The sequence below is a fragment of the Solea senegalensis genome, linkage group LG3, assembly GCF_019176455.1.
Source record: "Solea senegalensis isolate Sse05_10M linkage group LG3, IFAPA_SoseM_1, whole genome shotgun sequence".
NCBI lineage: Eukaryota > Metazoa > Chordata > Actinopteri > Pleuronectiformes > Soleidae > Solea > Solea senegalensis.
Window position 1 is genome coordinate 3,210,486 of NC_058023.1, and position 27,898 is coordinate 3,238,383.

The 27,898-nt window shown below is 41.8% G+C and overlaps 1 protein-coding gene across 4 annotated transcripts in view; it reads left to right on the plus strand.

Moving 5' to 3' along the window:
- Positions 1-27,898, plus strand: part of LOC122767214 (ankyrin repeat and BTB/POZ domain-containing protein BTBD11-A) — a 155,286-nt gene that overhangs the window by 119,372 nt on the left and 8,016 nt on the right. For 2 of the 4 annotated variants that reach the window (XM_044022627.1, XM_044022628.1), the window contains exons 3-9: positions 11,958-12,165; positions 15,561-15,713; positions 16,718-16,883; positions 20,137-20,226; positions 22,709-22,810; positions 24,160-24,253; positions 26,295-26,430. In XM_044022627.1, coding sequence (XP_043878562.1) covers positions 11,958-12,165; positions 15,561-15,713; positions 16,718-16,883; positions 20,137-20,226; positions 22,709-22,810; positions 24,160-24,253; positions 26,295-26,430 — 949 coding nt within the window. The remainder of the gene's footprint in view (positions 1-11,957; positions 12,166-15,560; positions 15,714-16,717; positions 16,884-20,136; positions 20,227-22,708; positions 22,811-24,159; positions 24,254-26,294; positions 26,431-27,898) is intronic. The other 2 variants (XM_044022625.1, XM_044022626.1) reach the window with 2 other exon arrangements.

Here is a 27,898-nt window from a genome sequence, read left to right on the forward strand (position 1 = left end):
TTGTGTTCAACCGGATTGCAGTGTGTAGTGGTGAAAGGAAAAGAGCAGCACAGGTCTCCTGTTAGGCTTAATTTCACTGTGTGTGTGTTTTCTTTCTGTAACCGGGACACAGTTTTTGCAGAAACATGACATTTCAATTTGCAGCACAAAGACACTGTGTAATTTTATATCCAAAACAATGGAGAAAATGGTGTCCACGCAATATCTATCAATATCTACTTGCAGCACCAGCTCTGAGGAAATGTATCTGGCGCCTGGGAAATGAAAATTCCAAGATCTCTGTCTCACCAAAGAAAACTACAAAGACTGACTTGGACAAGCTAAACCGTCCTCCGGAGCGTGCTGCGAATCAATAAAAGCGGACGAAGCCATGGGCGAAGCAGCTCTTACAAGTTGTCCCTCCCATCTTAAGCTGTGTCAGCATATTTGGTCCTTGAATTTGAAGGCATTGCCCCTGGAAAGTCATTGAAAAGTCCTTGAATTTGATGTCAACCAAGCTGGGGGAACCCTACTTAGAAGACATTCAGATATACTCGCCTGCACACAAAAACACACTTATTATTATTATTATTATTATTGTATGACATTTACTATGAGTCACACGACGTTTGATCACGCTAACAGCTAAGCTAACACTTTGCCATCAGTGGTGCAGAACCGAAAATACTTGTACGTACACACTTTTCAGATGCTTTGGTGTTGTGATTGACTGCTCAGGAGGACAAACTCAGGGCTACTTCAGACTCTGATGCACTTCTAGGCTGTTTATTTCAAACTTGAATGGGTGTTTAAGATTCCATTTTTGCTACTTTTCCTGACAATCATGAAAGTATATCCAAACTTTTCTTTCCCCATGGTAACTAGTTCAGCACTCGTTTGATGTGCCCCCGTTTTTTTTGATATCTCTTGCGTTTCTTATCCAAACGCTGCCAAAGTCGGTGCCCTCAATAAGTCACCTGCCAAGTCGGAAGCCTGTCAAGTGAACCGTTGGACAGTTATGAGATTAAATGTCCAGAAATTTTGCATTTATGGATAGACTGAACTCTGCTATTGTACTTTTTTGGCCTCAAGTCGTCAAGTAAAGACAACCGAAGCTCATGGACTTCATTCTTTTCTTGATTTGCAGATATGACCAAACCTGGAGTTTCCAGGGACAAGTAAAATGTCTTTTTTTTTAGTCTTATATTGATAGAGGACGAACATAACTTAAATGAAAACGTCTGGATTATGTACAGGATGACCTTGGTGATTATCTGATTTTCTTTTGGTGATGAATCAAAAAAAAGAAGAGGGAACCACAAAGTGAAGCCCTGAACTGAAACATGAATGACACAGCATGATTTAAGTACATTTGACACAGCGGATAACCAAGACCGCACACGTACACGCGCGGGACGCTTATTTATTAGACACTGCAGCATTCTGCAGCGGTGCTTCTGCAGATCGTCGCACAACAGCAATTAAAGTCCCTAAAAGAGCCATTAGACGGAGTAAAGTGGCATTCATTTAGACGTCCCCCCCTGTGAGCTGCAGGAACGATGATGACAACGGAACGAGAAAGAGATGGCATATGTAATCTCGAGCTCCATTTCCACCACGGACTGGAAATATCTGGAGGAGAGAGAGAGAGAGAGAAAAACGGGAGATAAGATGATGAGGGAAAATGAAGCTACACTTACAGACTTCTGGAGACTGAGCGAAGTCGTCATATTTCGCCCCATGTTTTATAATAGTTGTGATTGAACAGACTTTTTCTCTCCATGCACTGCGTCTTTTTTGGGGGGGTTTTTGTTTCATCATGTAATCACAGGCCCGGTAATGGACAGCTGCTGTGGGACAAAACGAAATAACCGCGTTGGTCTCTGCAGCACCTGCCGCATCAGAAATGACTCTTTCCATTTTGTAGTAGTTTGCAGCGCCATGCGTCATGGGACCATCATCTTTTCTCATTCAGATGAACCTGGACACTCGACTCCCGCTGGTTCTGACGCTGAATTCAATCGAAACTCGATCAGAGAGTAAGAAAGATGGGAAGGGTTTAAAGCAGAACTTTGCCTGGTCCATGTTTTCCTCTCCAGAGCTCCTCCTACAGTTTTGGAGTAAATATTTGTACAACGCCCCTGGTGTACTCGCTCGTCATGGTCTTGTAGTGTCCCACTTCACCATCGGGTGGTGGTACAAGTCTGGGCACGGGTAATAGGACGCATTCCTACCAAAGAAGAAGAGAGCGATGCTACAGCTCCCTCGGACACGTTTGGTCTGCGCAGGTCCACGGTTGAAAGGTCTGTCGGGGTGACAGCTGGTTTCGAGGGTCGGATGACTCTCCTTAGCGACTACTTCTTCGGTTGTCGGGATGTTTTTTCTGCTCGGTGAGCGGGGCTTATACCACACACCCAACGTGCTCTTTCCGCGCGGTACCAGTGTCTGGGAGTTAGCGGAAGTATACCGCAGCCTTAAGCAACTTGCTCCACAGAGCTCCCCTGCCAAAGGTAGTTGACTAGATCGTCATCGCTCCTGGAACAAAGTACAACAAGCACGTTTGTTGACACGTCCATGATTGGTTGTAGGCTTGTCCAGTTGCGTACGGAGGATCTACGTCTGTCGGTTAGGCCTCTCGGGGAGTGGGAACTTTCCATATTCAAATTCAGTCTGTTTGAGATGCGGTCTGACGTTAGCCAGCCCACATTAGGCCTCGAGGTTTCAGTAAACAAAAATGAATAAATGATAAGATTCTCTGGTGTTGGTGGAGATATCGACGCGAAGGTAAGATCCCACTTGTTGTGCTCTTGGAATCTTCCTCTCTGACGCACCTCTGAAACAAAACGCATGTGAGAGGATGTTAAAAACCCTGCTGTGAGATACATTTCGTCTGCTCACAGCTGCACTCAGCATTTATAATAAATCAAAAACCATTCCAGATTATTTCAATGAATTATTCTCCGCTCCTCATCATTGTGACTGGATCCCGGGGTAAAACAGATGGCAACACGCTGCTGTTGCCTTCAAGTGTTTCTTTTTAAGTCCCTGCCTCCAGACATACAGTGTTCCATGATGCAGTGGCTGGAGAGACACTGTACATTACCCAAGTTTTAATTAGTTTTTGTTCGTGGTTTTTTTTTCCTGTCCCTGAAGTTACAGTTTCTGCACAAGACAATGACAACACACACACACACACACACAAACAGCTGTAGTGAATCTCTGGAAGTTTAGTGAAACAATATCATCCTGACAGTGGCTGTGAAAGTTATTTGTGGATCAGAAAACGTCAGCTGATGCCTCTGCGCCACTGTGGCTCAAACAAAACGATGTAGTCACAGGTCCTCGACAGGTAGGGGACACTTTTCTTGGAACCAGGTACCAAAAGAAGCACCAGGTACTAACCCTAATGGAAACGCAAGACACAATCCACCTAGAGTCGAGTCGAGCAGAGTAGTGCTTGAACTGTATGACGGAAAAGCCCCATAAATAGACTAATCAAGTAATTAGATCACATGGTTGACCACCTGTGTGCTTACATGCTCGGCTGCCCTTGAAAACCTCCTTGTTGAGCAGTTCCGGTTCCTTACGGGACCTATTTTTTTTGCGTTTCCATTAGGAATAGTACCAAAATAACCGGCCCCTACCGTTCCATTTTTGGCACCCCAAGGGTAGGGTGCCAAAAATGCAACAGTTGGGGGCAGTCAGCCATAAATAGATTAATAGAGTGATTAGATCACATGGTTGACCACCTGTGTGGTTACATATCCGGGGCCTTGCCTTATGAAGGTCGCCATCTTGTGCCACCATGTTTCTATAGAGGCTCAATCTGACAAGTCGGCCAATTTGGAGTGGAAGAATCCCTTCGCAAGTGAAGAAGAAGAAGATGAAGAAGAAGGTTTTTGACTTTCCTCTCAGTGTCCTCTTCAAGTCTTGTGTCAATTGTAGATGTAGTTCTTTGTCTTGAAACTGAAGTGACCCAGAAACACCCGCAAACCCAAGCAGAAAATGACCTAGTCCCGCTCGCCGCGGCCCGCAGCGAGGATATTCAATCATCACTCGGTAATATGAGCGACTCAGAGCTCTGCCTTTGGGGCTCATTAGCAATTCCGCGGCCACAATTAATCGCAGTCAATTACAGGACACGTCATCGCCGGCACAGTGGACGACAGTGGATACTTTTACCAGCACGGCGCAAGTGGAGATTAATCACCAGGAGACACATTTAATGAAGGACAAAAGGAAGGAAGGACAATCTTTGTTTGACCAGGCATGAGACAGTGGGTACTCATGAAACCCGATGCTTTCAGGTCGGTGGTTTAATAATCCACAATCACACCTTTATAGTAACCTGATTAGCATGCAGAGGGAACATCTGGAGAAGTGGGATTTGAGCTATAATTAAAAAAGGTATATAAGGACTTTTTTTTATTTTTTTTAAATCGATTTTTAAGAAGGTCAAGTTTTTGGATTTAACCTTGGGGCTAATCTGTTCGTAATACAGAAAAACTACTCTAGTCGTGGAACCGTTCTGTATTTTTTTTGCGTCTCCATGAGGAATAGCACCGAAACAACCGGCCCCGACGAGACTGTTAATGAACTGTCCCCATCATTAAGCGTTCACCTTTTAAACCCAGAAGATGACAAAAATAACATACTATAGAATATATGTACAGGCCACATGTTATATAGTGGTATTTTGACAGGGCAAATAGTGCAAAATAAGATATTAACAAAATATGGAAAAGTTTAAAACTGGAAAGTGGTAAATAATACTTTTTTCTGACAGTTAAAGTTATAATTCACATCGCGTAACCTTGACACCACCTCTGCCACACACACACACACACACACACGCTGAGAAGACAGTGTGTGCTGTAGACTCGCAGGAGCGAGTGCATAATTCACCGGCTCAGTACATGACTTCTGGGTATATGAACGCCAGGGAAGAATTCAGAACTTTGTAATACAAATGTGCATAAACTCCCCTCGTGCAGAAACGCGGCACGTTGGAGCCGGTGGCGTCTTTTTGTTTGCACAATAAAAATAATAATAATATGGAAAATACCAACTAGAAAACAGTAAAAAAAAAAACATAATTTATTTCACTAATGTTATTGATTTTCGTTGTTGTAAGAACTTTGTGTTTTAGTTTACCTTTTGCCAAGAAGAACATTTATAGATTAAAGTGTGTGTTGTAATTTGAAAGTTTGTTGAGGTTTTGCCCTCCAAATATTCCACTTCCGTGTGTTTACTTCAGTGTCGGGAGATCAAGCTTAGTTTTTTAATGACGGCGCCTCATGTAGATTCAGCTCTGATCTGAAAGGAAGAAGAAAAATATTTGGCTTTACAAAAAAACAAAAAGAGGGAATTACTTCATTAAAACTATAGTTCTGCAAGTTTTCTGAAGTTAATTACTTTAGTTTGTAAGTTTTCCCATTTTTCAGTGCATCTGTGCCATTATTTACCATTTTATTTACATCAGAATTAGTGCGTATACATTGTCTAACACGGGTTAAGAAAGTGGTGATTGACAGTAGGGGAGTTTGTCACCGTGGTAACACTTTTAGGTGTTTCGCTTCAGTCCATTCTATTCTATTTAACGTGTTAATTTTAGTTTTAATGAACTTGAGTCATTTCTAAATGTTCTAAATGTTTCCTTTCAACTTAAAACATTCTCATTGTTCTCACCGTTGTTCAGAGCCACGTTTGATAAAAACCTGTTCCAGAATTGTTTGATCCAAAGAAAATATCAATTGTAGATTATCAGATTACAGACTTTGGTTTGGTTTGGAGTGGAAATTGAGCTTTTTACCCTGCTAAAACAGCCCTAGTGCAAAAATTAGACAAATATTCTTTAATCAAGTTCCATCTCCATTCTTCTAAGAAAAATGTTGCCGTAAAAAATAGGTATTTCTTCCTTTTTTTTTCTTTGGATTTCTTAAAGTTGCCATTTTATTTCAGTATTTAGCACATGAATCACACAATGGTGAGCAGAGAAACCCAACAATTCACACAGTGAGCACACACAAGGCATCAGTAGAGAGAAAAGAACTGCTGACAGAACCAGACAGCAATCTGCCTAGACAGGTTGGGGTGAAACACTCATATGTATGATGATAATAATAATAATAATAATAATAATAACAGCCTCGAAAATGGATCTGGATCTAAAATAAGATCCAGAAATGAGGCTGAGTTTTACTTTCTTAAAAATCTGTTTTTGCAGTGTAAATTATTTCTCATGCAAAGGCAACCCCAGATTGAAGATGCAAAGAGACTCTTCTAATTTTCACTGTTCTTTTATTCACTAATTGGGGACACTTCTTTTACACGTGACTGCAAGAGAAGAAGACACTAAGCTGCCCCCTGTGATTAATTCCAAGCAGATGGAGCGTAAAGCCCACAGGAGCGTCGCTCTGATAATCAAAGCGACGAGGGACTTGAGCTAATGTCGTCCCGCCGACAAAGACAAAGTCAGAACAGTTAATGGAGCCGAGGGAAGGTTGATGATCGGCTGTAGCTGCGAGTGGCGGCGGTGGTTTAACCGTGTGCAAAGACGGCTGCTTTTAATCCTTTTTTTTTTTATTGTTCATAAAAAAGAAAAAGAAAAGTCTAGATGTGCTTGCCTGTGCAGAGTTCTTCTATTTTTTGCTCTGCGTGCTCTGCAAAACCCCAGGAGAACATTGTCAGTTTCTTGGATGTTGGGGGGGTTTTCTCTGCTGCCTCTGATGTGTGTTATTTTCTTCATATGGATGCAAATTTCAGGCCCTGTTTTGTTTTGTCTCCTTAATCTTTATTAACGTCCTGCGGTACGCACAGTAGATGTAAAGGGTTTTCTATGCTCAGTTTATTCTAGAGCAGGGGTGTCAAACTCATTTTTGTTCAGGGGCTACATACAGCACAATTTGATCTCAAGTGGGCCGGACCAGTAAAATAGCATAATGAAACCACCATAATAACCTATGAACAACAAGAACGCCTTTGTTTTTTCCCCTTTTGTCTTACATTTAATGTAATCGTAGTGTGAAATTTTAACAAATTCATCCTGTGGACCGGATTGGACCCTCTGACGGGCCGGTTCTGGCCCCTGGGCCGTATGTTTGACACCCCTGTTCTAGAGGCTTCAGGAGCAGAGAGTCTGTGACGGTGAAGCACGGGCTAAAATCGTATTTGGAGACCCAGCAGGTTCTGGATCCCCAAATACGATCCCTCAAACACAGACACTCATCGACACACAACTGCCTTTTTGTTTCTTTCAATTATTCATCGGTGTAATTTAAATGTTTTGTCAGTAGCTGTTTACAAGGCTCCCCGGAGAGCAAACTGTGCGTCTGCCTGCTTCAGAACTCTGTCTGGGGTCTTTAGCCTGACAGACGGAGAACCTCGGGCTTTAGACTCGCCATGTCACAAGGGTTATTTCATGTGTGTGTGACAGTCCAAGTTTCTGTGCCTATTTAGAACAAACACGCTCAGAGCTTCAGATCTTTACACACACACATACATATATATATATATATATATATATATGTATATATACTGCTACACTTCTAAACACTCACTTTATATTTTCCCCTGGAGTACGTTTACTTTTAAACGTATCACCAAATGTTGGGTATTAAGGGAAAATATGTCACTAATGGCAGCAGACTAGAGTTCCAAAGCAGTTTGACGCCAAGCATCAGAAGATCAATTGGTGATTTTACCAACGACTTGAAGGACATTCTTCTGTGTGTTTATGGAGACAGAGACGTCCACATGTCATATGGTGTAACATCACAAGACTATAAGGAAATAGCATGATTATTTGGGCCTAAAAAAAAGCAGCCTCCGTCATGGCCGACTTGATAGCAAAGAGTTGCTAATGTTGCTAAAGTGACGGAGACGTGGTCTCCACCATTGTTGGGTTGACGTCGTCCTAGTTCTGACTCTATGAATTGAGCCTGTCCTCATCATTCATTCACCTGTCCTCAACATTCATCTGTCCTCATCTTTCACCTGTCCTCATCATTCACCTGTCCTCATCATTCATTCACCTGTCCTCATCTTTCACCTGTCCTCATCATTCACCTGTCCTTATCTTTCATCTGTCCTCATCATTCACCTGTCCTCATCTTTCAGCTGTCCTCGTCTTTCAGCAGTCCTCATCAATCATTCACTTGTCCACATCTTTCACCTGTCTGTCCTCATCTTTCACCTGTCTGTCCTCATCGTTCACCTGTCTGTCCTCATCATTCATTCACCTGTCCTCATCTTTCACCTGTCCTCATCATTCATCTGTCCTTATCTTTCATCTGTCCTCATCTTTCAGCTGTCCTCGTCTTTCAGCAGTCCTCATCAATCATTCACTTGTCCACATCTTTCACCTGTCTGTCCTCATCATTCATTCATCTGTCCTCATCATTCACCTGCCTCCATCTTAGCTGTCCTCGTTTTCAGCTGTCCTCATAATTCACCTGTCTGTCCTCATCGTTCACCTGTCTGTCCTCATAATTCATTCACCTGTCCTCATCATTCATTCACCTGTCCCCATCGTTCACCTGTCTGTCCTCACCCGTCTGTCCTCATCGTTCACTTGTCCTCATCATTCATTCACCTGTCCTCATCTTTCACTTGTCCTCATCTTTCACCTGTCCTCATCATTCATTCACCTGTCCTCATTATTCACTTGTCCTCGTCATGTCCTCCCTGCCAAAGTTTCAGTTGTGTGATTTATCACTTTTTATTTTATCTATCTTCTTTAGAATTCAGGCCAACATTTGTTTTTATTCAGTAACATAAAGTAATGTTCTTTACATCCTGTCAGGCCAGAGTCTGAAAACCTCCATCGCTCCAATAAGCCGAGTAAATAATTAGACCAATTGAAGTTTTAATTTTTCTGAGGAAACCTCTGACGGATCGCCCTGCAGTGCTTTCACTCACGGGCGCAGCATCATTAGTCTTAAGAGCGTCACTAACGACCTCGTCCATAAAGTGCCTGCCGAGCCGCCGCGATCCTAAATCACTGAGTGATGACGTCCTTATGATGACTAAACGTCTGCCTTGCCGCGGCGGCGCAGAGGGCCCGGATTTGGAGACTTTTAAAGAAATCATTCCTCCTGTGTTTAGGGCCATTAGACGCGAGGAAGCTCCCGCTCCCGCTGTGCTCTGACACAGCTGAAAACAAAGCCGAGGACCACGTTCGTTAAGGGAGCAGGCGGTAAAATGAGATGTGCTCTAAGTCGCTGAGGGAAAAAGTACTTAAACTCCGCGGTGTGTACGAGTCCGCGTGTGTTTCAAGCTCCTGACAAATGCACACACACTTGTTTACGAGACTTAAAGGTGCAGCTGAGAGCTTTCTCCGTCCCTCGTCGGCTCCTGTTTGGTCACGGTGCAGCCGGTAAAAGCCCAGGTATATTTTTTCCATCCCCCCTCAGAGCTGCTGTGGTTTTGTGTCATAATTAACCCTCCTGTGTGTGGATGTCGGGGGGGAACGCAGTTTCTCTGCAGTGACTCGGATCCGCGGTGAAGCGGCGACGTAAAGCGGAGTTGTTCTATTCAGTGAAGCCCCTGGTGGCCAAGAGAGAAACACGTGCTAAAAGATAAATGTTGAAGCTACAGTTCGTAAATGTTGGTCATTATTGTTGTTGTTGTTGTTGTTGTTGTTAATTGTCTACGTCTTTTTGGTCTTGGTGAAAAGAGACAATTTCCAATGCAAAAAACAGTCGTTTTAAAATTGTTGTTTCTATTATATTTGACATTTGCATTTGGTACAGTCTTAGTACGTTGTACGGTGGCCTTGAGTGTCCTGAAAGAACCTATAAATAAAAGATATTATCATTAATATTGGGGGTGGAGTGGCTCAGTGGTTTCCCTTGTGTGCGAAAGACATCATGATCGCAATGGTCTGCTAAATGACATGTAATGTAATATAATGTAATTATTATTATTTGCTGCTCACTTCATCTCATTGTCACCCAATTATATGACACACCTGAGCTAAAAACTACTCAAAATGTTTACAATCAGATTGAATTTGGGAAATTTGGGAATACGTCGCAGTTCAAAGTTCGCTCGGCTCGTTTTTTTATGAACAAAAACAAAATAAAAACCAATTGAAATGGGTTCTGTGAAGCAAAACTATCAGATCTGACTGAGGGAGCGTTTGCATGTATACAGCGGTAGCGCATGGGCAGGTGGGGGCAAGAAACTGCAGTTCGACCAGCTTTTTTTTGTTTGTTTTTTTAGCAGTAGAATCCACTTCTGATTTCGGAACTTTTCTGTCAAACTTGTTTGCAACCATCTCACTGAACTAGCGCACTGTTGCCAAAAACGTCCAGGGCCGTGTTCCACGAGTCCAGGTTTTGCATCCTGACTGTGACAGACAGATTCATGCATTCACCACTTATTATGTCATTATGTTATCTGACTCCAGATGTGACAGAATCCTGTGTGGCTTAGATTAGCTTACATTGCCGTGGCCCCCGGGAATCTTCACATTATCAAATCTTTCAAAAAAAATAAAACTTTGGACACCCCCCATGTAGAGTCACTCTGTGCCAAATTTTGTTACCTCAGAGTAATTCTGATTGAGAGAGAGCGAGGCACAGCTGTGTCGGCTTCATGGACCGTAGAGAATGCTCCACTGCGACTGTGAGCTTGATTGGAGAGAGAAGTAATCGAGCCTGACTTGAACCTGACAGCCTGTTTATTCTGCTGGGTCTAAATAAATGTCCCCGATGTTCAAATTGGGATGTTTTGGCTCATTTTTCACAACTCAAACAACATTTTTGTCATCACAGCAAGAAAAGTATATACGAGAAAAACACAAAGTGAAAGGAACATTATTTTAGAACATTCTAGAACATTCTGTTTCCCCACTCCTGGTCCTCGGGGACCTCTATCCTGTCCATGTTTTAGAAATTTCCCTGCTCCAACACACCTGAATGATTCCCTCAACTTTCCATCATTAGTTTTTTGCGATAATACTGTAGGTGCAGGAGAAGACCAAACTGTATGACGGTACATTAATAACGCGCTGTAATGCAAAATAACACGCTGTAAGGCACGCTAACGTGTTGTAGCACACAGTAACGTGCTGTAATGCACGCTAACGTGTTGTAGCACACAGTAACATGTGGTGTAACGCACGCTAACGTGTTGTAGCGCACAGTAACGCGCTGTAGCGCACAATAGCGTGCTGTAAGGCACAGTAATGTGCTGTAGTGCGCGCTAACATGTTGTAGCGCACAGTAACGTGCTGTGGCGCACGGTAAAGTGCTGTAGCGCACGCTACCGCGTTGTAGCGCACAGTAACGTGCTGTAGCGCACGGTAAAGCGCTGTAGCGCACACTAACGTCTGATTCTAAAGAAGAAAACCAGAACATTTTTGTATTTTAAAGTAATTATACACTTACAAAAACATGGGCAGTACATTAGATTTATGCCAGTAGATCCTTCTAAATGTCAAACACTTGACATTTAAGTCAAAAAGTTGTTTTTTTCAGCTTTACAAACCTTGAAAATGATCCTCAGACGAATCTGAATGTCTGTGTAAATTTTTTTTTTTTTCATACAAACAAATGCAAAGATCGTACTATGGCTACAGTGATGCTTTTAACGCTCATTGCTCTCTGACGCAGGTATGGTCGATTCCCTGTGAGCCATTAGGTGACTAAAATGTGCTAATGACAAAGAATGAAGATAGATGCTCATGCTGTGTGCGATTCATTGTGCCTAAATGGGCACAGGAGGGAAATTCCTACTCAGAGAGCACTGTGTGGCTGGATGATGTGATTCAGACCTTGTGTGAATGATTGAATGAGTCTTTACATCATCACATAAGTGCTCCAAGTCAAAGGCGAGAAGAGGTGTGAGAGATGGGTTTGAGAGTAATGCCGAAGCTCTTTCTCTCGTTTTAGTACACAATGTTTATGCCTCTCCCTCCATCTTTCACAAAAAAAATCCACCATGCAACTCATGTGTGAAAAAATATCTTCCAGGTGACTTGGTGTCGCGGGCCATGCACCACCTGCAGCCGCTGCACATCAAAAACCCCAGCAACGGCACTCCGGTCCACCAGAAAACCAGCAGCACGGTGCACTGGGAGCCCGAGGCGCTGTACACGCTGTGTTACTTCATGCACTGCCCGCAGATGGAGTGGGAAAACCCCAACGTGGAACCCTCCAAAGTTACCCTACAAACTGAAAGGTGAGTCCAACCACGCCATCCTGTCATGATGTAATGATGATGACGGCTTTGGCAGCAAAATAATTGTTTTCCTGGAGTGTTCTGCTTTCATGCACTCATCTTTTCCACCGCGGATCGTCTTCCTCCCCTCTTGTTTCTCTCTCTCTTCATGTCCTTCTTCACAACAGCCATTAACCTTCTCTGTGGTCTTCAGCTCCATCTTCAACATCCTTTGTCCAACAATCCAATAATCACAATCCCTCCTCTGCACGCGACCATACCATCTCAACCTTGACTCTCTGACTTCATCTGTCCCTCAAACATGCTCTTTTCTAAATCCTAACTCCCAACAAAGATCTCAGCATCTTCAGGTCAACTCATTGAGCGATGTCTCAAAAAAATAACCTGCTTTCTGTCTCTGAGATTTGTTTGTGTGGAAAAATAATCCAATCTCCCAAAATGTCCCTCGCCCACATTTGCTGTCTCTGAGAGCAAGAACAAGCATTACTGTGTGGGCTCGGTCATCACTGACACTCGGACACTGAGCGGATTGATGGAAACCAGGGGGACTTCACTTGGACGGACAGATGGACAGATCCTCCAACATCTTTTCTTTTTTTTTTTCTCTTCGGCTCCAAGGAGATAAAACTCCATCCAGGAGACTCAGGGGAGTAAGAGAGGAACGTCAGGCGGAGTGGCGTGTCAGCACGCTCTCAGGTCCCCGAGAGAGAAAACACTCTATTTAGCATTCAGCTGCAAGGTTGAAGTCGGGTGGGAAGGGCTTGAATAACAAAGCGGGTGAAGGATGTTTCAGGTGGAGAATCACTGAAGAGGAATCAACTGCCGAAGACATAATGATGAGTGTCATGATAAAGTCAATTGATTCACATCATACAGTTTAGATGGATGTGAGAAGTGCGTCAAAGGTCCAGTGTTTAAGAATTAGTGATGTCTAGCAAGCTCATCAAGGAACTATGGTGGCCTTCACAAACCAGAAGGGACATCATTTGTCTTCATTTGAGTAGTAAGCTTTCCGCTTGAGAAAGCAAAAGTGCAAGCCATGGTTGGTTTGTCCATTCAGGCTGCCGTAGAAGGCTTATTTTAAAGGGATTATACACTTAAACAAACATACATGAAACCTTTGTGGGTGCATCCACACCAGTCCTTCTTAATCAAACCCTCGTTCATTTGTGAAACAAACTAAATGCAGGAAGCGGACTACAGCGCAGGGCATTGTGGGTAAACACAACCAAAACATACGATAGCCGGGAGAAATGGCTTGTGGTCAGTGAGTGGAGTGAGAAGGTGGTAAAAAGCTTGGATAGAAATACGGTCACCTGCAAGAACAACAATGGACTTTGGTGCGGGAGAGTGAGTGGTTCACCAACTCAAGATTAGCTGGAAAATGTTGTTGTGAGCCTTTACTGACTGCAGACACGGTAAACACCACGGTCCCAAATGGACAATTATTTGTTTTGTTTTATTTTGTTTTATTCAGAAATGATCTTTCCTTGAGGGTCACGAGGGAGAAGAGCTCCACAGACGAAACCTCGCTGATGGATTTGTAATATAATTATACGACAATAACATGAAATTAGACCATTTAATTTTATGTCTTCGGGGTTTCTATTGTGCGTCCGAGGCTACTTCTGGCTTTTAAAAGCCTTCGCGGACAATAGTCGGTTTTATTACCGTCCAAAGTGGAATGGGCTGAGTCAGAGAGACTCCTAAATTGAGTGTAATTTGTTTCCTGTACAATAAGTGCATACTGTATGTTGTTAAGAGTGCAGGGAGTCCAAACAATACTTGTAACAGTGTCTGAAATGTCCAGGAAGAACCTTGATTTTTATGTCGTTAATGTTAATTGTCGTTAAGACGATAATTATCAGATTTGCGTGTTTACGTGTCCAGATAATCATTATTTTATCTTTACGGTAGTGACATTTAAAACAAAGGAGGCTTAAAACCATCATCTACAGTAGCTACAGTGTTTACTCGAGGGACTGCGTCGTATCTGTCATCCTGCAACCGCGTTATGACTTGGTCGTCCCACTGTGCTTCTGTGCCGCGGCTTATTGCATCCTTGGAGGATCGGATTACAAAGTCTCACATCTCACACTAATCAGCAGTAAAGCTCCGCTGAGGCAGACAGAGTTATCACTGCTGGGAAAAAAAGAAGAAAAAAAGAATCCCAGGCAGGTATTTTTTTTTTTTTTTACGATAAGAGCAAGATGACAAAACTTCGGTTTTGAGAAACCTTCTCGAAGTCACGCGTTCTTTCATTCTTCCCGCTTAGTCCCATTAACGTCAAAATCTGACAAAGTACAGACAACAAATTTTAATATCTATGGGTCATTCATTCTTTTAAGAACACAGATATTATACTCTACTCTAAAATGCAGTCTACAATATATGACTGTACAGCAACAATATGGTGATAGAAATGTCAAATATGTCCAGTATTTAAGTATAAATTTCACAATAAACAACAACATTGTCATATCACAGACCGTAAATGTGATATTTTTTGTGTTTACTTCTGAAATGACCGGCTGTTACAGGAATATCCTCTTTTTGAAGAGTTAAATATAGTATTTACACAGGAAAATAGTGACCAATCACAGTAATTAATGTGAAGTTAGAGTAAAATACAGCATTTATATGGGAAAATACTACAATATTTGATATGACATTGTTGTACATTTGCAGTAAAATACAATACTTAAGTGAGGAATTCCGGGAAATAAAGTATGCTATCGTTGCTGCTGGAGTGTTATTGTTAGCTTGAGAGAGAAGAGGGAAAAAAAGCCTGTGTGTTGCTAACATGTTCACCACAGTTAGAACAGAACATGTATGTACATGTATGTTCTCTCACATTAATAATAAATCCGGGCTGAAAAGTTCAGCTAACGTAGCGCTTATGCTACGTTAGCTTGGTAGAGGCGGGAGAGTTAACTGGGGATTGACTGTTCAAAAATGAATACTAGCACTGACACAAACTTGTTTTACCAGTTTATATTCATTGAATTTCTGTCTCTTTCCGTAGGGTCATCATTTTTATGTTCTTGTTATATTAGCGAGCGTCGTCACAGGCCTTCCTGTGGATTCCTTATTTGGAGTTATATGATGTGTTAACACTTGAAATTTCTTGTCAACCTCACTTAATATTTGAGGTCAATATCAAAATAAACTCATCCACATGTTTAGTTTTTCCTTGCAGTAAGTTGTGAGAGATCTCAAAAAGGTTTACAAAGATCGCAAAATGACTTTTTTTGTCAGTATTCAGTGTGTTTTTCCTTCCCTGTCCCTTCCAGAAGTCCTGACATTGTTCTAAATTGGAAACCAACAGTGATGTCTCAAACGCCTGGATTTAGCGAACACAAATTCCCAACACGTCTGTTTTCCCCCCTCCGCAGGCCGTTCCTCGTACTGCCGCCGCTGATGGAGTGGATCCGCGTGGCGGTCGCCCACACTGAGCATCGGCGAAGCTTCTCCGTGGACAGCGACGACGTCAGGCAGGCCGCCAGGCTCCTGCTCCCCGGCGTGGACTGTGAACCACGACAAATAAAGTAAGAATATATATCTTATGCCATTACGTTGTTTACTTGACAAATTTTAGCAAAGACCAGGAAGTAGACAGGGCGCCATTACTGCAGTGGCGTCGCTCCATCTGAGTTTGAGTTCAAGTTCCTGAAAAATGTACAATTTTCTACTTTTATCTTTTCTTAATTATCTTAAAAAATGTGTTTTTACAACAATATCTAGAGGGCAGTAACACAAAGATTAAAGAATGGCTAACGGTGAATCACCATCGCACTAATAGCAGATTGTGAAATACACAAATTGAAAGCTGTAATTTTGATTAAACCTTATTTATGAGAGGATTATCTCATCTTAAATTGAAACTGAAAACATCCATTGTAAACATCCTCACCTCAAATTTTCTAGAGAATTTGCACTGTAAAAAAATGAAATAAAATCGTAATTTCTTCATATTAATGTGTCCCTGAAAGTGATTTTTAAAATAAAATGAAGGGCTGACCCAACTATTCAATTAATAATCCAACTCCTAAGTTAAACTAAAATATTCAACATATTATGTATTAATATAAATACACTTGTTTATTCATTAAAACAAAACTAGCATGACTCTATGAATGTCATATGTGTGGGTTTAGTGACTTCATTCGTCAAACTGTTAGAAAACGAGGTCACCATTTTTAATTATTTTGTTTTCCATACAAAAACAAAACATGCAAAAAAGAAACAAAGGGCAAACATCAGGTATACGGTTTCCTCTGTGACTCCGTGGAAACCTGAGCTTTGACGGCGTGGTGTGGATTAGCAGGCTCTCTGGGAGACGTCACTGAGAAATAATAATCATAGACTGTATATTAATGAGATTTATGTCTGGTGAAAAGCTGCTTAAGGAGGCAGGTGAAGCAAAGATGTGTGGTTACTTTTCATTTTCGAATAAAAAAGGAGTAAAGGTGGTGCTGTGGAGATGTTTATTCACAGATCTCTGAGCTCAGCTCACCGTGGAATGTGTGTGTGTGTGTGTTCCCTCATGCAGAGCAGAGGATTGTTTCTGTGCCACCAGGAAACTGGACGCGGCCTCCACAGAGGCCAAGTTCCTGCAGGATCTGGGCTTCAGGATGCTCAACTGCGGACGCACGGACCTGGTCAAGCAGGCGGTGAACCTGCTGGGGCCTGATGGCATTAACAGCATGAGCGAACAGGTCTGGCATTCACTCACTCACTCACTCAGTCACTGTTTCACACACGACCACGTGACTATCTACAGAGGCACAGTGCAGAGTGCTGGAGTTTCTTGCACACATTACCTGGCAACGTATCCTAGTTCACTTACATGTTCCCCCCGGTGAATCCAGATAATAAAAATCCACTAGTGATCTCATTTAAGCAAGATTTCAAGATTTTAAGCAAAACCTCACTGAATAAACGCTTCTTGTCTCCGCCCACTCTGGCGCTGCTGCTGTATAAACATAGACACTCCCTCAGTCACAGTCAGGTCTGATAGTTTTGCTTGACACAGCAAAGTTGCAAGACCAACAACAATACAGTCGCTAAGAATTATGCGTGACAACTGTAAACAGCTCTTTATTCTGAGTAGCATTGCCGGTAAAAATGTGTCGCCAGCAAAACAGTAAGCTAAAACAGTGTTTTTTTTAGTGCAAGGGTTTGAATAACGTCACTCGGAAATGTCACACTTGGCTCAACGCAACCCAAAACCTCCTCGGCTTCTTAAACAACGCTCCTTGACGGAGTTGGATGGGTTTGCTTTAAGCGCCGGGTCGATATGGCAGCATTACTGCCTAGAAATTGTAATGTCATTTGGGAATTTCTTAAATCCCAGTCTTATTGCTTATTGCTTATTCCAGGAGCTGCTAAGTGGAGGCAAATAGTGCAATCAGATTTCCCGTACTCGGAGATCTGGTTGAGTTCAAATAAGAACCTATTAGCAGGGAGATGATGTAAGTAAATAAAGTAAATACTCAATGTATAAACTTTTTGTTTGCACGAAGCTCAGTCATTCCTGTTTTCTGAAGGAAGGTTAATTCCTTCCACGTTCAGTCAGATCATTGATTTAGATTCCAGGTATTTTACAGGTCCTTATCGCTACATCACATTTTATAGACTGACACTTTCCCACCACATAAATAACAAGCCCTGGTGACTGACGGGCTTTATTTCCCTGAAAAGGGACCAGACGGCATTAAAGTCGCAATAAAGTCAAATCTGCTGTGTGTCACTGTGGCTGAGAGGCGTCTGAACTCGCCGTTATTGTCGACCACACTCAGTGTCCGGGAAAACGTTTAAGAATGAATCACCGCGCGGGGAAGTCAGTCGTCAACATTAAGTGCCGTGGTGTGATACTAGTGAGCCGTAAGAACGGCCTTTGTTGAAGAACAATGGCCCAGAAAAGACTTTTTTTATAGAAGCTCATTGACTCACTGAGTGTTCGCACTGAACATGATTAAAACTGTCAACTTCACACCTAATAATTTGCTTCGTTGATGGACATTTGATCACGTAGCCCACTCGCTGCTGCTTCAGGAAGGTCCTGAGGCGCAGGTGTAGCCCACGCCCTTATGGAAATTATCTTTATTATCATTATACGACCAAAATTGACAATGCCACCATGCCACTTTTGGGTGATGGGTCTATCAGCGGCTCTCCTTCGAGTTCTTCCTTCTCCTCACCCGTGGATGCAGATGAGAACAGTGAGGCTGTGGCCGTTGATACTATGCTTCCAGTGACAGGTGCAGATTGGTTCAGTTTGGTGCAGTACAGTACATAAGGACTAGTATCACAAAAACCAGCCCCAACCGTTCCATTCTTTGGCAACCTTCCCTATTCCCTCCCTAAAAAGGTACGGTAATAGGGTTTGGTTCTTAACAAACAGTTCCAATTTAACCGTGCTAAACGAGTCTGGTGCTGAACGCACCCTTAAAGTCTCTCGTGTCAGTTTGGCTCGTGAAGATCACGTAGAAGATAGTTTGAAGAGAAGCAGATCTGAAAGAGTCAGTGTGTGGAATATCCATCTTGAGACTAACTTCCCGGTCAAGCACTGGTTCAATCGGGTAGTCCGATCAGTTCTCGCTAAGGGGAAACTTGGACTATGATATTGACCAAAAAAAGTTAGGGATTCAACACTCTTGGTAACCTCTGTACATCTGCAGACACATGGCGCTGAGGTACAGCGATAAATATGAAGCGGTGGAAGGTTGTGCTGAGTCGAACAAGCCAAAGAATTCAAAACTAATTCGTTTATCACCCCCAGCTGATAAGTAGGTCAAACTTGCAGCTCATGGATTCACGTGTGTGTGGATTTCAGGCTCCAGATCCATATGTCGACATGTGATAGAAGATAGAAGATGTTTGCTGTCGGTCTCCATGGAGAAACGTGGCTATTTTAAATCAGCTTTATGATGAAAAAAAAAAGAAAAAGAAAATTGAACAGCTGTAAATAAGGAGGAAATGGACTGTAATTGATTTGCTGTGTATTTTTAGTGCAGTTTTCATACAGCAGGTATGGAAGTGAATTATACACATGCACATATGGCACATCAGAGGTTCTTCATGATGGAACGGTGAGCTGAAGAACATTACACGAAGAGAGACTCGGACAGTAAACAATTCTGTTTCCTGTAAAAGTAATGAGCACAGCTGTTGGTGTTCTGCTTATAGAAGTGCTAATGGTCTCTTAAGGGCTTTGCTGATTGCACTGAACTCCACATCCACACATTTATACATGACAAATAAATTGTCAAATAGTTTTTTTCCCGAGGTATGAAAATAACCTTCAGCAGGTGAGATGAACGGTTAGTTTAAAGAGAGAAAATGGTTGACAAACATTAGGTAACGCCTAAATTATTTCAATTCTTTCACGCTAAAAATGTGCAATATGAAAAATTATCTCTACTCACTTTGTCATTTCTTCTTTGTTTGCTTTATTCACCGCTGTTTTTGCAAGTTAATTGAGCGTTCCAGTTGTAGACGGAAGTCGGGATTTCCATGTCAACCGGAATGCCCCGTAACTCGGAGAGTCGGAGCAACCGCACAAACCCCTCAACGCCATTCCAAAATGTCTTCTGCTTGTGTCAATAGTATAAACCGCTCTACTGTTCAGTTCTTATGACGTTGGTGATCGTGTGTGCGGAATACCATGTAGAGTGATGTCATCGACTGGTATCGCTAACGAAGGCTAGCTTGAGATACGTTTACGTCCATAAGCGTGGCAAATGGTCAGCAGAAGACGAAGTCGATGACACCGGTGGACGGGCTTTGGGCCGACCATGACGAAAATCCGCATTTGGCGCGAACGCAGCGTAAGGCTACGGAAAACCAAACCAAACCAAATACCAACATACTTACACGGGACTTTTGATATTCATGTACAGGTTTGTTCTCTCCTTCAAACACTGCGTCGACTCCCTTCAGTAACTCCTTCCTTCCTCCCTCCTGCAGGGAATGACCCCCCTCATGTACGCCTGCGTCCGCGGCGACGAGGCCATGGTGCAGATGCTGCTCGACGCCGGCGCCGACATCAACAGCGAGGTCAGTGTTGACTGTCAGAGCCACGCGGACACACGACAAAGTCACCCTGGCTGCACATTTTTGTATTTGGGTCTGTGTTTTTTATTTGTTAAATTTGCATTTGTGTTGTTTTACCATTGAAAACGATGACTCAGCTTTTTTTCTTTGTTGACCTCCTCCCTCCCCTCCCTCCCCTCCCGTCCCCTTCCGTCTTTATCTTTGTTTGCTTCCGTCTCACCTGCTCTCCGCATGCTCCCCGTTCTCCTGGCAGCTCATTACGTGAAGTGCACTGATAAACAATAAACAAGGATCGTTTGCACTGTGGCAACGACAGTTTGTATCTGCGCTGATGTGGAGTAATATTCCACTAATGTTCCCTCAGCGCACGCAGTTCCTTCATTACAGTTGCAGCTGCAGTTTGCTTTATACCACATCAATACTGCATCACTGTTATTTGAGCGTAAGCCACCACCACGCATGAACTTCATTGCACAAGTTTATGTCGTCGTCGTAAATGTGCTTAAAGTAAGAGTAAGTTTTTATGCTTCCGTGTGTGTGTGTCTGCATGCGCATGTGTGTGTGTGTGTACTTGTACCTCTTTACACTGCAAAAGTTGACTTTAAACAAAGTTTCTAAAAGGCCTTGTTTTTTTCTCCTGCCTAAAAAGAAAAATACAATATTGGGAAGCAAGTTTTGAGGAAAAAATAATCAATTTTTGACAATATTAACCTTCCTGGAATTACCAGGAATAAGCCAAAACAATGGTTTGTGTGCTATGAGCTGCTTTTGCTCATGTATACTTAGTTAAGTTAGATAATCTTAGTTAGTTTAATCTAGAAAAAGAAGTTTACATCAATTCTTTCTTAAATTCTGACTAGCTTGGGGCCTTTTATCTACTGTAGTTTTGAGGCACATTTTAGACTTAAACTGGCTAGCTTTACACGCTAGTATAAAGATTGTTAGTCTAGCCATTTTACCCATCTGCCAATGGGGTTAGCTAAGTTTTTTCCCCTTAAAACATGACAATTTAAATCAATTTCAGTGTATTTTGCTTGATTCTCTTACCGTTTTTCAAATTGTAGCTCGCTATTGCTAGCTCTGCCACGCTAACAGACCCTAGCTGTATCAGAATAGTTCATGTTTTTGGAATTGAATGTGTTTTAGTATGAGGTACTGACACATACATGCGCTAACTGTGTTGAGCACTCGCTGCCCCTGGAACAAGCTGGAGATGAAGAGGCTGTCACTGAAAATATGGCTACTAGCAAGAACACAAGGGCAAACTGATTTTATCCACTTAACTAAGGGCTTCCCTGGTAAAAAAAATCTACATTTGCTTAAGTGTACTTAATCCTAAGAATACGACTTCCACTTCATCTTGCCATTAGACATATTTTTCTCACTTGAAACGTACATTTTTTGCTTCACTTTAAACTGCTCACTGTGGCACACCAGAGTCCATAGAGAAAATCAGCGTTTTTATCACATAGGGACACAGTAGCTGCTGGTCCACCACTGCCTTAAATTATAAGTTAATCTGAAAAAAATCACATAATGCCACATTTGAACTCACTAACGGGGGCAGCAGTGGATTGATGACTCCTGTGTTTCATGATGTAAAAAGTGCTGATTTTCTCTATGGGATTTGGTGCAGCAGCGTTAGCATTTTGCAGAACAATGCAAACTTCCGTTGTTCAAAAGTGAGACAAAGCAATAAATATGTTCTCAAGGAAGTGTACACACATGAGCTGGCGTAGTATATTCAATGAAATCAGTCTCTGCTGGCAGCGGTAGTTTCTATGACTCAGTCAGCTCAGAATTTGTGTCAGTGCCTCATAAAACATGAACTATCAGTATTCAATACACTTAGTCACGCAGCAAACGCTGGAGTGTTAATATTTCAGCCGGCGATGCAATCGGTTTATGCAGAAAAGGCCGCGGCGCTATAACGTGATTAATAATGCATCCCTGGGAACACAAAAACGCTAAAGAGTCCCGCTGATGTTGAGCATCATGAGCTCAGTGTTTGTACAGGGGGGGGCCTCCTCCCGGGGACGTCCACAAATAATGTATGCAGTTCAGTCTGTGATTTAAAACAAAACCCTTTTCAGAGATCACAGCGCAAACAAAACGCACAGACGGTGTGTTGAACTCGGCTCTTTGTCTGTGTGAGTCAGCACCGCAGCCCCGTCTTTCACTGCGTCTCCCGCCACTTTTATTCTCTCTTGAAATAAAAAGCGTCAGAGCCGCAAACAAAGTGTGGCGTCGCCGCTCGGGCCGATTTACGCCGACTGACTCGTGTTGACGTGCGCCGGCTTATTTTCTCTATAGAGGAAACTCGCCCTCCGCCATCCTGCTCACACTCCTCCTTCTCTTCCTGCTCTCTCTGCCTCTCGCTCCTCCTCCTACCCTGAGCTGAATGAATGATAATGGCTGTACAAATACATATATACAGTATATATATATCTCTCTCCCTCCCTGAACTCCACCTATGACTTCCCAGGTGCCAAGCACAGTAAACAAGCACCCCTCAGTTTATCCTGAAACGCGCCAGGGGACGCCACTCACTTTCGCCGTGTTACACGGACACGTCCCTGTCGTGCAGGTAGTGACGTTTATGACCTGTAACCCTTCACCAAATATGGGGATGATATTATTGTTATTATTATTTAATAATAGTAATAATAACAATAATTATTATAATAATGTGTTTTGAAGTGTGGTTGTGTGAGACACTGACTCACAGGCAGAAGCACTGAAAAGCCTGGCTTCCAATGGGGAAACAAGGGAAAAACCACTGATTTTAGCCACTTAAAAACACTCACTGAACACCTGTTTAATTCTATGACATCTTAAGAATGTGTTTGCCACTTTATCTCACTGTAAATTCAAGTTTTTAAACCGCTCATTCTCCCACACCAAACTCCATAGAGAAAATCAGCGTTTTTAGCTCACGGGGACACAGTAGCTGCTTGTCCACTGCTGCCTTATTTGAGAGGTTTGTGTCACTGTAATGAATCTAAACAAAGGACATCAATCCCCGAATTCACCAAACACCATATTTTAAATTAATGGTTGAAGCAGAAGGGGCTCAATAGCTCCTGTGTGCCACTGATTTAAAATCGCCGATTTTCTTAATGAGCTTTGGTGCAGGGAGAAAGTGGTTCACAAAACGACATTAACTTCATAATAGTGAGATAAAGTGATTATTCTTGATAGTGTAGACTAAAGCAGGTTTAGTTTTTAATATGTGGGCCTTTTGCTAAGTGGCTAGAATCATTGTTTGTCTCCACTTGCAGGTGTTTTTTTTCTTCCCTGAGAGCGAACATCCATTTTTTAGGTTCCTGGCGCCGGCAAGTTAGCATTGATTATGTGTCAGTGTCTCATGCAAGTACAACTAAAAAGAAAAAGAAGAAAAAAAAACCTATTCTTTTAATAATGTTTTAATAATGTATGCTCTACAGATGTCTAAAGGATGAGTCACGGAGTCCCGTGGTTCTCATCATGAGTCTAAAGATCAGTCCCGCGGCAGCAGATTGAACACTTTCAAAGGCAAACTGAAGCCAACCTCAATGTTTTTACCTGTCGTTTTTAATTTTTCATACGTTTTTCTGTGTATATATATATATATATATATATATATATATATATATACATATACGAGGTGACTGCGGCCCAACGTCCGATCAATACTTGCATTTTTCAACAGCAAATCACAGATTTATTTTTCAAGAACAACAAAAACTAATAATGACGTGCAGCTAAAAGAGCGTTTCTAGTGTCCAGAGCTCAGACTCTGTCTCTAAATGAGGTGGCGTGAGGATATTTCTCTCATGCCAAGACTTAAAGTAACACGCCATGTCTGTTTTTCTTCCTCCTCTTGATTTGGTTTCTCCTTCTTCTTCCCCCCCTCTCGCTCTTTCTCTCCTCCTCATCCTCCCATCTCCTCTGCAGCTGCTGCTGGATAACAGAGCGAATGTAGAGGGCGCCCTGCAGGATGGGGCGGAGAACTACACAGAGACGCCGCTTCAGTTGGCCGCCGCTGCAGGTGAGAGACGCAGTGGCAGTGTGGATTTATTTATACTCGTTCTAATTTAACCAATGTTATGACAGTATGAGGGCCAAACTCATTATATTACGACTTTATTCTCCAAAGATTACGTCTTTACTCTTGAGAGATTACGACTTTACTCTTGAGAGATTACGACTTTACTCTCAAAAGATTGCGACTTTATTCTCAAAAGATTACGCTTTTACTCTTGAAAGATTACGACTTCACTCTTGAAAGATTAAGACTTTATTATTGAAAGACTACGACTTTATTCTCGAAAGATTACAACTTTACTCTTGAGAGATTACGACTTTACTCTTGAAAGATTACGACTTTATTCTTGAAAGACTGTGACTTTATTCTTGAAAGATTACAACTTCATTCTCATAATATTTCAAATTTATCCTCATAATATTACGACTTTATTCTTGAAAGATTACAACTTTATTCTTGAAAGACTACGACTTTATTCTCGAAAGATTACGACTTTACTCTTGAGAGATTACGACTTTACTCTTGAAAGATTACGACTGTACTCTCAAAAGATTGTGACTTAATTCTCGAAAGATTACGACTTTACTCTTGAAAGATTACGACTTTACTCTCAAAAGATTACAACTTTATTCTCGAAGGATTACGACTTTATTCTTGAAAGATTACGACTTCATTCTCATTATATTACGACTTTATTCTTGAAAGATTACGACTTTATTCTTGAAAGATTACGACTTCATTCTCATATTACGACTTTATTGTTGAAAGACTACGACTTTATTGTTGAAAGATTACGACTTTATTCTTGAAAGATTACGACTTTATTCTTGAAAGATTACGACTTAATTCTTGAAAGATTGCGACTTTATTCTCAAAAGATTACGACTTTATTTTCGAAAGATTAAAAACAATTTTCTTAAATTTGGCCCTTATCCTCCAACACCACCAACATCTTCAGTCACAACACAGATTCCATTTTCCATGTTTTTTTCATGCCAACCCAGAACATAACGAGGTGTTTCCATCAAATATGACCCTCACTAATTAAAGACACAGTATGTAACACTCAGGTCAAATCATCTATTGGCACCAAATGACATTTTTCTTACACCAGACTCAGTTTAAGACACATTTCCTGCATGTTTGTGACGACGCACAGTGAAAAACTTGCAGTATTAAAACAGCTTTTCCTTGGTTTACCCACTAGTCCCAGTGTGAAAGAGGCTTAATTCAGGCCTGCAGTGCCTCTGAAATGTTGCCTCTCATGTGACCGTGCAGCTCGAGTGCAGTTCTCTGAAACGCCCTGCAGGTGAATTCAAAGACAGCGGGACTCGTTGCCACAGTAACGCGATCAAGACCCACGGCCACAGACAGACATTGAACGCCATTAACACTCCACGATTATTATTCCATTATTCCTGAGCTAATTTCAGTCAATGAATAATTCCCAAGTAGATAATATGTTTTTATTCAGATTCATTTACTGTCGCTCGTCTGTTTTTAACTTCACCGTCACATTTTTTTTTTTTATTATCCTAAATAAGCGACGCATGGAGCAAATCAATGAAGTCTCATTAGTGGTGAAAATTGGCATAAATTTCTGTTCGTTTCTGTTCTGCCTTTTGTGGAGAAAAGGGTCATTTTACGATCTTGTACATTGTTGCTGACCATTTAAAGTCATAGAAGTGTAATTGTACAAATAACAAGAGCATTAATACTGAATTGAAAGGGGATTTTTTTGTTCGCATTTCCGACACACCAACGCAACATTGGACTTAAATCGAAGACAGATCAGTGAATTATTAAATGAATCGTCAGTATTTTGAGATGTTTCAGCTTCTTAAACGTGAAAATGTTCTGCTTTCTTTGCTCCACATTTACAAAGGAAATCATTAAAACATTTTATGGATCTAAAAAATACTCAAAAGACGAGTACATGATGAAAGTAATCGTTGTTGCAGCCCTGTTACTGTCTAAACTGTTGTATTTCATCTTTTTCATCTGATATTTATTATAAATTTCTTTCTGTGTTGCTGCTCTGCAGGAAACTTTGAGTTGGTGAGTTTGCTGTTGGAGAGAGGCGCCGACCCCATGATCGGGACCATGTGTCGAAATGGCATCTCGTCCGCCCCGCTGGGCGACATGAACTCCTACAGCCTGGCAGCAGCACACGGCCACAGGTGACACGGGCTCCATCCATCACACACACACACACACACACACACTTAACAAACCCCTAACCACCTTAGGAATGAGGTGAAGGAGAAAAGAAAAGGGTCATTTTTTTGATTCAGTACGTTGTTGCTGACCATTTTTAAAAAGACAAAATGGTAGAAGAAGTATCATTGCACAAATAACAAGTATTAATACTGAATTTAAAGTGTTTTTTGTTAGTTTATCCAGCAGACAGCAACACTAAATTGGACTGAGCTCGATTAATCAATTATTAACCAATTACTAAATGAATCGTCAACTAACTGCAATATTTTCAGATGTTTCAGCTTCGTAAACGTGAATATTTTCTGTTTCTTTGCTCCATATTAACAAAGAAATCATTCAATCTGAATCATATTTGGTTTGTCCAGGTTTGAGAAACAAATACAAACAAATACTAATACTAATGATTATTATATTATGAAAATAATAATCAGCAGAGAGCCTTAAACAAACCCTTAACCACAAGTTCCTCAGAAATGAGGTTCTGCCTCATTAGGACCTGGCCTTTGTCTTAATAAGGACCGTACTGGCTCCTGACAAGGTCAGTGTTTATGCCAGAAAAGGTCTCTCTCACACACACACACACACGCACACAATAGACGTATCTGTTACCACAGCATTGATCCATTTACACACTCTCACAAAATAAATCCCCCCGCACTCAATGAGATGCAGATATCTTGGTTTCCCGGTTGAACGGCAGCGGCGTAATTCAACAACACGCACGACTCCAGTTTGACATCATTTTCCCTGCGGCTGAGGGAGATAAAGTCCATTAACATTCAGGGCACTGATCGCTGCGAGAGCGTGGAGGTGTGTGTGTGTGTGTGTGTGTGTGTGTCTGTCACACAATGCCGCGCTAATACAGCAGTCAATTATGGTATAAGATGATGATACTGCAGTGGGGTTGCGAGCAGCTCCGAGCAAAGTATGTGCGGGGAGTGAACGCCAGGGGGCAAAAGAATTACACTGAAGGAATGCGAATGTACAAAATGTGGCTCGTCACAGTTCAGGTTTGTCAACATCATATTCATGTAGATTTTCAAAAAAAATTCAGCAGAATTACCAGTTTTAAGTCGTTTGCCAAAAATTCTGATTATGAGAACATGGATATCTGATTTATCTTTTAGCTGAGGGATCGAAATTAAGCAGGATGCAGAAGAAAAAAAGCCCTTAAATTGTTGAAAAATAGCCTCAACTAGTTTGTCTGACATGTTTTAAGTTAGCTAGCTAGTTACTTTCAGTTTAACTTTAACTTCATCCTTGAACTGCAATTGCACTGCTCTGTGTAGCATTAGCTTGCTATCTTGGCTAGTCATCGCGCAAACGTGACAAAATTATATATTCAATACACATAAGTGAAAGCTGTATTCAGTAATGCTGACGTGTCGGAAACTTTGAATTACCAATATGCAGTAAGGTTAGCATCAG